Below are 11,551 nucleotides of genomic sequence, written 5' to 3'. Positions count from 1 at the left end.
GAATAGTAAAATATAAAATGAATATATAGTATTTATAAAAGTTCTCGTTTGCAATCCTCGTTAGTTGCACCCCATGATTTGGTTGGTAGTATATATATATATATATATATATATATTCTTCTTATTTGTTTGTTTTAAAATACTGCATATATACTATTTTAAATAGATAGCTATTTTAAAAGATATTTCGATAAATAGATGGATATTTGTAATAAAATGTGACAGCACAGCCTCTGGGATCAGATGTGTAGTGGTGAGGTACCAGCAGCAGCAGCTGTATTAACGCAGAGGAGGAGGCGCTTCCCCTTTCATTTGCCCACGCTGTACATCGGTAAGGAGTGCTGGTGAGCAGCAACACGGATCACTGTAGTCCCATTGCATGCGCAGCAGTGCCCAACTGCAGCCTATACCGCTCGCTCTTACACAATAATTATGAGTAAACGACGAAAAGTTGGACTTTGACATGAAATGGCTCGCTCGCGCCGCGCCACTCCCTAAAATGAACGAGGAGAGCACAAGTAAGCGCACGAGGAATCCCTGTGCTTAAGTTGATGGATATTTTGCATCTTGAAAACAACTCGGGAAGGTTGACTTTTTATTTGATTTAATTTTTGTATTTTTTAAATGCATGCTTTGATGCATCAATGCCTTGAGTGAAACGAAATGCGTGAATGCCTTTAGCACAGTAATGCATGGGCATGCTTTGATCATCCACCTAGAGAGGAGCCTATTCCTGAAGCATGTCTGCAGACACCCCGCGCTTGCTTGAAGGGGTTTAAACACTGATCACAGCCGGTGTGATGTGTTTTTCATGGGTGCATGAGCCTGGAATCTGAATATGTGTCCTGTAATAAAACACAAACAAAAAAAAACCTTGTTTTCGGGCAATTGGACAACACCTTAAAAACGGACGCTGTCTTTGCACAACGGAAAAACAACCCTAACAAACAGCGAAATTATGACTGGGAACATCTGAAACGTGATGCTCTATGGATTTCTGCCCGTAAGATGAGCGCGTTTGCTCAACAACAAGATGTTGCCACTCCTCAGAGCATCATTTTGGCCACCAAACTCGAGCGGCCACACGTATTCAGGCAATTCTCCTCCTCAGTATCTTACGTTAAATGTTACTATCTTGTGTAATGTGAGCATGTTTGAGGCGACGCCCAACGCAAACAGCTCCCCTGTTTCTTTGCAGATCTCTGAATTGAGTCGAGACAACACTGTGAGGACACAGGGGGGCGTCAGATTTTGCTGACCTTAGCATCTTTGAACCGTTTCAATGGGAAGCTCTTAAATAGCGCATTAAGGGAGTCTTCTTCGCTTGGCCTCCGTTCATTTCTTTGATACACGCTGCTGTATGTTTCCCGTTTGTCCTGAAGGCGCATACGGCTGGATATATTCGGCGCAGCGGTTGGGAGGAAGACCGGGATCGTTGCAGTACCTGTAATGAATGGCTGCTGAAAGACACCACTGACCCTGGCAACGAGACGTTGTATTAGTCCTGCCGGTGTCATGTAAACATAATCATTTGGCAAATGATTTCTCTGTCGCTTTGGGGACTCTTGATGCTTGCAGGTAAGCTTGCGTAACCTACTCTTTGATTATTGCAGTTGCACTGTCTGTGGATGTTGAGCTGACTGACTTCATGGAAGCTTAAAGTTTTTTTGTTTTTTTAATAGCACACTGAATATGTTTAATTGGACACACTGCAATGATTCATATGTTTGTCTGTGGTTTAGATTAACACCCCCAGCTAAAAAGAAATCCTAAACTGGTTTGCTGGTTTTAGCTGCTCTCTCAGCCTGTTGGATGGTTTTCGAGCATGTTTTAGATGGTTTTAGAGTAGCCGGCTGGCCTGACGGCTAAACCTTCTGAGCAACAGCTTAGGCAGGATGGGAGACCAGCTTGAGACCAGCCTCGCAAACATTGGCTGCGGATAAATGCACAAGAATATTCCAATATTGATCAGAATTTGGTTATATTCTTATGCACACATTAAACTGATATTAACCACATAACCGATAACCAATATTCTGGTTTCTATAAATCTGAATAAGACATAGGATATGCCAAATTATCCAAATTACAATTTTGGATCATGTAAACATCACCTGACTCCAGATATCGCACATTCTCTTATATATGCACATGTAATTCTACATGATACTAGATACACACATTTGTAAAAAGTCATGCTATTGAAGAAACACATTAATGGAGCAATGTGGCTATGTAATCTTTCTAATTCATTGCATTTGAAATAAATTATTGTCTAAAATTATTGCAAGAGCTTCTGCAGTATTTAAAAAAACAAAAAAAACAATGCATCAATACTGCAATTATTTCACAGCGTGTAAATGTATTTTTCCGACTATAGCCCTAAATGGTATACAGATACACTATACAGACCTTAATTGGAAAATGATGTGCATGTAAACGTAGACATACATGTTTATTAGATATATTTTTCTTACCTACTGATGGGGAAGTAAGGTAGAAGACAGTGTTGCATTTCTTCAACTTTTCTATCTCAAGCTGTCTTGGCGAAATGCATTTGGGGAGGTTTTGGAATATCTAATTATGATTTAAGTGCACTCAGGCTGTTATTAGATTTACAGTGCATAATTGAATCCTAAGAGGAATGATACAGTCTTACCGTGGCAAGTATTGATCTACTTGGCAGATAAAAGCAACTACAATGTGTAAAGTGGTCAGGCTGACTTCTCCATATGATTGATAGGTGCCTTTAGATGCCCTGGTTTTCTAGAGCCATACTTTGTGTATTTCCTCAGCAGCAATGCTTTGGGTCCTTGTGCAGTGCTTTGAAGTCTCTTCACTTTCATTTTAGATGTGATGGTGTTTGAATAACTTGCTATATTAGTTAAAAAACAAAAGGAGTGCTTTATACATGTGTTGAGGAAGCCACATAAACGCACAGTAGAGTAGAATAAATGCATATCTACTAAGCACATTGCATTCTTGCAGTGAGCATGTTGAATGCATGTTGGCCTAAGTAATCTTTTCTTCTGCTTTATATTTCTTTCAGTGTTTGCAAGAGGGAGGTGAAAGGAAGGAGTGAAAGGAAGCCCCCAAATTTCCCCTCTTCTTTCCCACAAACTTTTAGAGGCAACACCATCACATCCTGACCGCAAACTGCAGGTTGCAGTCGTTCACAGCATGACTGTTGCCACAGGCGACCCAGTTGATGAAGCCGCAGCTCTCCCGGGTCAGCCACAGGACACGTATGACCCGGAACCAGACCACGAGTGCTGCGAAAGGGTGGTCATTAACATCTCCGGCCTGCGCTTTGAGACGCAGCTCAAAACTCTGTCTCAGTTCCCCGAGACATTGCTCGGGGACCCCAAAAAGCGAATGCGCTACTTTGACCCTCTGAGGAACGAGTACTTTTTCGACAGGAACCGCCCAAGTTTTGACGCCATTCTCTATTACTACCAGTCAGGTGGCAGGCTGCGGAGGCCTGTCAATGTGACATTGGATATTTTTTCTGAGGAAATACGTTTTTATGAGCTCGGGGAAGAAGCCATCGAGATGTTCAGGGAGGATGAAGGATTTATTAAGGAAGAGGAGAAACTCCTGCCAGAAAATGAGTTTCAGAGGCAGGTGTGGCTGCTGTTTGAGTACCCTGAAAGTTCAGGGCCTGCCCGGATTATTGCCATCATTTCCGTCATGGTCATCCTCATATCTATAGTCAGTTTTTGCCTGGAGACACTTCCGGTTTTTCACAGTGAGGACCCGCACAAAATTCCCATGAGCTCCAACTCAACAAATAGTTACACCTCCACCTACTTTACTGACCCCTTCTTCATCCTGGAGACCCTTTGCATCATATGGTTCTCCTTCGAGTTTCTGGTGCGTTTCTTTGCGTGTCCCAGCAAAGCAGGCTTCTTTGTCAATATAATGAACATCATTGACATTGTGGCTATAATACCTTACTTTATCACCTTGGGCACAGAGCTAGCAGAGAAGCCAGAGGATGGTCAGCAAGGGCAGCAAGCCATGTCGCTTGCCATTTTGAGGGTCATCAGATTAGTACGAGTCTTCAGGATTTTCAAACTATCCCGGCACTCGAAAGGGCTGCAGATTCTTGGGCAAACGCTCAAGGCCAGCATGAGGGAGCTTGGGCTGCTTATCTTCTTTCTCTTCATCGGAGTCATTCTGTTTTCGAGTGCCGTCTTCTTCGCCGAGGCAGACGAGGCTGACTCGCAGTTTATTAGCATCCCCGATGCCTTCTGGTGGGCCGTGGTCACAATGACGACAGTAGGGTATGGTGACATGGTTCCAACGACCATCGGAGGCAAGATTGTGGGATCCCTGTGCGCCATCGCTGGTGTGCTGACCATTGCCTTGCCCGTGCCCGTCATAGTCTCCAACTTCAACTACTTCTACCATCGAGAGACGGAGGGCGAGGAACAGGCCCAGTACCTTAACGTGACCAGCGTCCCCAAGATAGACTCCTCGGAGGATCTGAAAAAGAGCCGCAGCGGGTCAATCATGAGCAAGTCTGACTACATGGAAATTCAAGAAGCTGTGAACAACAGCAACGAGGACTTTCGAGAGGAGAACATCAAGACCGGCAACTGCACCCTAACCAACACTAACTATGTTAACATCACCAAAATGCTTACAGATGTATAACCTCTTTGAACTGCCTTGACGAAGAAGGTGAGATAAAGTAGGGGAGTACCGGGAGTACCCTAGTTTTGAAGGCTTCAGACGCCTTGTGCAGGAGTTTCAAGATGGGAGAACTGAAATGCATCCATTTGAGCGAAGGATCAGTAAAGAAGACCTCTCCATTCCATCCCCATTCCCTGTCACAAGTTCTGGAAAACTTGATCGGTTGGGGACGTTGTTTTGCATCCTCGTGTTCAGTGTCTGCATGGAGTTTGTCTTTTCTGTGTGACTGTTCTAGTAGTCGTTCTGCTTGCAACAGTAGCCAAATCGTAGCCTAACCAATACATGCAAGCGTAGCATAGAGGGACCAATTCCTGACTCCCATTCGCCCATTCACTGCCAACCTGACGACCCCTTGAGTGGATTTGTACCTGGGAAGAACAACAATTTTCTCACTCCAAATTGATTAGTGGCTTTAAAACATGGAGGAGTTAATGTATAGTCGTGAAGAATCACCATGGAGGATGTATTTCTCTGTGAATGCACAAACGCTGCCTGTCCTGCCAGCCGCAACAGCGTACCATGTGCGGTACCTAAAAATGTTACATTCCATCTTGTGACGGAGAAATACATGCACGACCAATCTTGGGGGCCTGGAAAGCTGGTTAAACTGCCCCTTTTCTCTATCTTTATGACCATTTCCCCCCCTTTTGCTGCCTAGGATCTCAGTGTGTCCCATGTTAGAGTAAACAGACCTGAAAGTGGAGCGGCGATTGTTTAGAAGTCGCCCGTTTTTCCATCGTCGTCATTCCACTATACTGCATGAGCAGCTGCCCTCCATTGCATAATTTCCTCACGTCACTTACTTTTCCCAGCATTGTAAACTTCCAAGCATTCCATGTGTATGAGAAATGTCTTTTGTAACAATGATCTACCCTTGCAAGCGCCTGATGGGGGGCTGCGGGAGTGTAGATATTTTACTGTGACATTGCAGCCAACAACAGCAAAACTCACTAAGTCAGGTCACCAAAGATGAAGTTCACTGCCGTTATTTATTGCATTTTTATGTTCTTTTTACATTTTAGTGCCATTTCATGGTGCATCCTGCTCATAATATGATGCTGGAGAATTTGGATAAAACTTGTATGAAAATTATGCTTCCTTGAATAGCTTTTGTAAGAGATAGGAAATATTCTACTACTTTTGTGGTGCATGTCTGGTACACATTCCTTGTAGCATGCATGATACTTACAAAACTAGAAATAAGTATTCATAACTTTATCCATATAAATATTTTTCTCTGTGAGATTAATGGTATGTGCAATATTATAAATGCTTGTTTTTGTTTTAAGGTTGCAAGATTTTGCAAATAGTTTTCTATGTTAGTAGGCTAATACATTAGATATAGTGTAATAGCCCGCTTTCAGTGTCGAATACCATCAAGGTTGTTCATTTCTTAGTTTGAAGGGAGAGTGAGATGCACCAATTAAAACAAGCATTTCAAAGCACCACATTTGGATATGGGGGAAATCTAACGCTGCAAAATCTCATTCCTGATTTAATAACAAGGGATTCTCATGATTTTGTTTTGCATTTGACACGTCTACTATGTAGCTTATCCTCATAACTAAAGATGGTTTCTCTAGCATTGTCTGATGCATTGATGTTAAAGACCTCATGAAATAAAAATGGACTTTTTCCACTTTTAATCCAGTTAGTTTTGAGGGCATTGAAATGTTAGCGTTCTTTATTTTTTTTTAAGTATATTAAGATATAAGTGTAATTAAAATTTTCAGCCTTTCTGAGAAAATGAAGCAAAATACTAATTATATAAATTATTTAGGGGCATTTTTAAAAATTTGGCTGATTCAGTGCTCCCAAGAATGAGAAAGTCTCCTAGTGCCAACTAGTTTTTGGCTGGTTAGTCCCCAGTTAGCCCCTGCTGGTAGATAATGTAACTACACCATTATGCATATGCAAAAGGTATATCTCCATTAAAATGTAGCCATGTGTACTTATAAAATCATATTTTTTTAAGCAACAAATGAATCACATAAAATAACATTTTATTGTTTTTTTACACTTGCAACTGTTTTTATTTATTTATTTATTTAATATGTATTTATTTTTGAGAGCCAGTCTTTAGTCATGGCATTGTTTTTTGTAAAACCATTTCATGGGGTCTTTAAAGTGGGAAATAATAGCAGAAAACCTTTTGTTTTGAAATCCAAGTGGTTCAGGGCCTATGCAATTTATAGTTAAGAAGTAAAAAAAACTCTGGTAACTAAACATTACATACCCTACCACCACAGTTTAAACACGTTGAATTGCCCAAGGTTTTTCTCAGAATTAGATTCACTCCACTTCCTAAATACTTGGCAGATCTCCCTGCCGCTATGTTTGCTGTTATGCTGGCCGAATGAGATGTAGGCCTCCAGCCACCGAGGCTATGCAAATTCTCTCCAAAAACTTTGAAAGCCTCTCAGTGAGGCAGTACTGCCATATCCAGGAGCGTGGTGCACCATTCACTCCACCTTTTCCAAATGCAAGACTTCCTAAGCTAATAACACTTTTACTTCCCCTGCCCAGAGCTTCAAAGAGTGAGGGTTGGGGTTTGAACCTATGCTAAGCCATGCTACCTGCTTTCACCAGTTTTAAGGAAATGTTTATAGAAAGCAGAGGTTGCTTAAGAAGGGTCTCAGAGACTTGGAAAAGTGAGCGACATATTGCAGCCATTACTTTTACTTTTAGCCTTAATGGACGGGACACTGAAAAGACAAGAACTTGTGTCAAGAATGTGATAAGCCACTTAAAGTCAACATGAAACTGTTCAAAAAATGTTGGAAGTTGAAATGAATTGATTAGAGTGTGAAAATGACATGTGAGGTAAACAAAAAATTGCGTTGACTTATTGGTCGTAGTTTAAGGCATTTATTCATACATAACATTATTTTGCATCCATTCCTTCATTTTTTTTCAAAGAAAAGCATAGTTTAGAACCACGGTGGATTTTTTCCGTCCTTCTCTCATATTTACCCATTCCATCGCATCCTGTTTAATGACTGTATATCCTACATAACATACTCCACTCTGAGGATGCTTGTCAATCGCCTCAGGAAAACATCCTTTCTCAATGTTTTTTTCTTTTCCGTGTGCATTGTTGAATGCATACACTCTTAAAAATAAAGGTGCTTCAAAAGGTTCTTCAAGCGATGCCATAGAAGAACCATTTTTGGTTCCACAAAGAACCATTCAGTCAAAGGTTCTTTAAAGAAACATCTCTTTCTTACCTTTTTATAATCTGAAGAACCTTCTTTCGCCCCAAAGAACCTTTTGTGAAACAGAAAGGTTCTTCAGATGTTAAAGGTTCTTTATGGAACCATTTAGACAAAAAGGTTCTTCTATGGCATCACTGTGAAGCACCTTTATTTTTAAGAGTGTACATAAGCCCTTTCATAATGGATGTCCATGCAAAGGATGGTATGCAGTAATTGGACAAGCCCTTTTACACTGCCAGGGCTACAAATCGTCTTCGAGACGAAGGAATTCTTAAAAAGATGTCGCAAGCGTTTAGTAGCGAAATACGCCGAACTGATGCTCTCAAAGTATCGTATTTAATAGCGTCTCCATAGCTGCCTCGTTCTGTCTGAAATTGCGAATATATTGTTTTGAAATATATTCACTACGCCAGTCAGTCTGTACATTTGTAATACTCTAGATATTTCGAATACTTTTAACGCTTATATACAAACACAGCTTTGTGACGATACTTTCGAAGAATCCGCTGCTTTCATTGTTGTCTTAACACTAAAGCTATAGCTTTATAAAACATCTCTGCCGTGTACCACAGTTTCTTAATAGTCGACAAATTCACAGCTGCAATTATATCCTTTAAACCTTATCCAAATCTAGATGTATTGTAGTATTAGTATATTTCATGTACGTTAAGCACAAACACTGAGAGAGAGAAAAGAACCTCTAACTGTAATTATCATAGAAGCTTTGCCTATTGATTATTGCCGTATACAAATGTATCAGCAATCAAACCACGCCTTTATATCTAATCAATATTCAACTGAATGTCATTACAGGCTTTACTGTTCACACTCAGGCATGATTTATGGATTTTAAAAAAAGCCCTCATTTGCTATAAACATGTACATGCAATATGGAAATACAGTGTGTATATAGATAAGGATGGGTGGACGAATGAACAAACAGATAGATGAACAGACCATGATTGAGAGGTAAGATGAGCAGATGTGATTCAGAAACAGATCATAACAGAGGTGTTTTGGGGTTGATGGAGGTGGGAGCTCTGAGCTCGTGTCTCATCTTGTTTTGAAGTGAAAGTTAGGCCTTGTTCACACTGCACATTAATCCGGTTTGTTTTCCAAATCCAGTTGTTTTGGACTGACTGTCTGCGCTGCAGTGTTTAAAGTGACTGGATCTGTTTGTTAAGACACTGTAGCCAGTCTCTAGTAAAGTGTATCTGTATTGCTCTCTCTGGTAATGACTTTAGCATTAGCATGATGCTAAGCTACTTTCTTTTATAATGGTGTATTTTATTCATCCAATGCATTAATTTACTATGTAGCATATAATAAATTCCACATAGTTCACTACATGGGGAAAAAACATGAAAATGGGTGACCTGAATTATGAAAAAAACATTGAAATCCAATCTGACTATTCATACCCTTGTGAAAAAGATGTGTGCTTAATTGTATTAAATGTGTACTTCAAAACTAAAAAGTATATTTTTACACATCTACACTTATATTAATATCTGAACCTGCAGAAGAGATTCAAATTATTAATGTCTGCCCTTGCAGATATTATTTAGTATACGATAAATGACATAAAAGTGTTTCTTAACACACTTACATAGTTTTAAGAAGTGCACTTTGTAATAATGTCAAATGAAAATGTTACAATTGTTTAAATAATTGATTTTATAGTAGTTTGTCTTTAAAGTACAATGTGTTGTCTAACATACTAAAGCACATGTAAAGTATTCGGTTATAATTTGAACTGTAGTATGTTATTTTAAATTTATTTCAGATGAATATATTTTAAATGTAATCAATTGCAACTTTATCATTAGAAATGTGTTATTACAAATCTATTTAAAAAGTTTTAATGGAAATGACTTTAAAATATATATTATAGTTTGCCGTAAATGTGTGCCAGTACATTCAGCAGTACACTTAAGCCATATTTTAAAGACAACAGATTTATGAAATTACATGTAAAAATGTACCTGTGTGAACAAGGCCTTATGAAACTATGAATGGCAAACCTTTGACTGCTTGGAAAAGCATGCTATGTTTCTGTGTAGCAGCACACCTCTCTCCACCGTCTGTGGAGATACTCTTGATGTCAACAGGTTGACGGAGAATGAACTGTGCACTTCAGCGGATGAGCTGAGCTATTAGGTGTTGGTCTGCATGTGTCTATGTGTATATGTGACATTGTCCCCACATTATCATCCAGGAGGCCTGATCTTTCATTTCTTGTACAGACCTTTTGTTTTCTAGGATAAAGACAAAAAAACTGAGCACAATAATATAACAAAGAGAAGAACCAAGAGATGGAGGACTCGATACATTCTCTGGATGTGATAAATTTCATGCACTTTACAAGGACCACTGGACGCTAATGCTAAACCTAAAAGACAATCTTGGAAAGAGAACAAGAGATGCATCTTTTCCTTCCAAAAGATTATAACTGTAAAGAGATCTATCAATAATTATTATGAGGATGAGTATATTATAAATCATGATAAGCTTACAATGACTCGTGATTATTTCTGTGTCTCTTTAATTTTGGGATGATGGTGATGTTGGTTGATTCATTCATCAAACTATTAGTGGTTTCTGGCTGATTCATTGGTTTTAAGTCTTTTATCTAATTTTATTATTCACATGCTTAATGTCACATGACCTAAACATTTTTCTTTTAATTCAATGTTACTTTTATAACATTCTCTTAATTGTATTTATTTATTTATTCACATGACCTAAAAATAGTGAATCTATATTTATTTTTTATTTATTTTTAATTCAATGTTGGTTTTGTCCTTCTCTTACATAATTGCCATATTTAATTTTATTAAATTTTTTAAATTTATTATTATTATTTAATTTTTTATTAAATAATGAACTAAAATAGTGAATCTAGATTCAGTATATAGACAATTTTTTATTATTTGATGTTGGATTTAACCTTATTTTATTTTATTTTTCACATCTAAAAGTGATTCTAAAAGATCTAAAAATAGTTAATCTAGATTCTGTTTGAGATCCAATGTTGTTGTTTTTTTACAAAATGTATTATTATTTACATGCTCAATGTCACAAATGTGCCTTTTTTTTTAAATGAGCACACTATTATGAATCTAGATTGAGTATAGACCTTTTTTTTACATCTCAGTGTTGCTATTTATGTTGCTATTGAACGCTAGCGAGCAGAAAGATCCATCCAAATGCATTGTGTTGTTCTCCTAAGTGAAGCAAAATGCACTCTATGTTGCACAGAGAAAGCAAAGTCATCTATTTATAATCAACTCCTTATGGGGCGATGCATAACCTGTGGGAGAGCAAACATTTCCAGCTTTCCTGCAACAGGCGAAGATCTCACCTTCCACCGGCCCGTCTTTCCCGTCTGTTCAACTCAGCTGCTCCAAACCTGCCCAACACCATTACCACTCCGCTGTCACCGCCACAGGTGCTTATTCTGCTGCAGATGCCTCTGTCCTCCTATTGTTAGTGAGGAGACCGTCTGAGATGAGATGGCATGCAGTAGACAGGAGTCCTGGCAGCTGATGACTATTGATCCAAAAGCTCCATCTGAGGGAGAATCTAACGCTCTCTTTCTGAGCCAAATTTAAAATCCAGCAGTCATTACATCTTTA

The 11,551-nt window shown here is 39.0% G+C and overlaps 1 protein-coding gene across 3 annotated transcripts; it reads left to right on the top strand.

Moving 5' to 3' along the window:
• Window positions 1–420: 420 nt before the first annotated feature.
• On the top strand, window positions 421–6,343 carry LOC107566069 (potassium voltage-gated channel subfamily A member 2-like). Of its 3 annotated transcripts, none has more exons than XM_016251450.1 (3): window positions 421–518; window positions 1,383–1,578; window positions 3,050–6,343. In XM_016251450.1, exon 3 carries the CDS (start codon window positions 3,181–3,183, stop codon window positions 4,657–4,659), a length of 1,479 nt encoding a protein of 492 aa, XP_016106936.1. In that variant the 5' UTR covers window positions 421–518; window positions 1,383–1,578; window positions 3,050–3,180; the 3' UTR covers window positions 4,660–6,343. The 3 variants fall into 3 exon arrangements, with proteins under 3 accessions (XP_016106936.1, XP_016106934.1, XP_016106935.1); XM_016251448.1 differs by having other exon boundaries at window positions 1,199–1,578; XM_016251449.1 differs by lacking the exon at window positions 421–518 and adding an exon at window positions 567–586 and having other exon boundaries at window positions 1,199–1,578.
• The last annotated feature ends 5,208 nt before the right edge of the window (window positions 6,344–11,551 follow it).

Source organism: Sinocyclocheilus grahami, unplaced genomic scaffold, assembly GCF_001515645.1.
Source record: "Sinocyclocheilus grahami isolate Dianchi unplaced genomic scaffold, SAMN03320097.WGS_v1.1 scaffold1044.1, whole genome shotgun sequence".
NCBI classification, from domain to species: Eukaryota; Metazoa; Chordata; class Actinopteri; order Cypriniformes; family Cyprinidae; genus Sinocyclocheilus; species Sinocyclocheilus grahami.
This window is presented reverse-complemented; position numbering and strand designations above follow the sequence as displayed.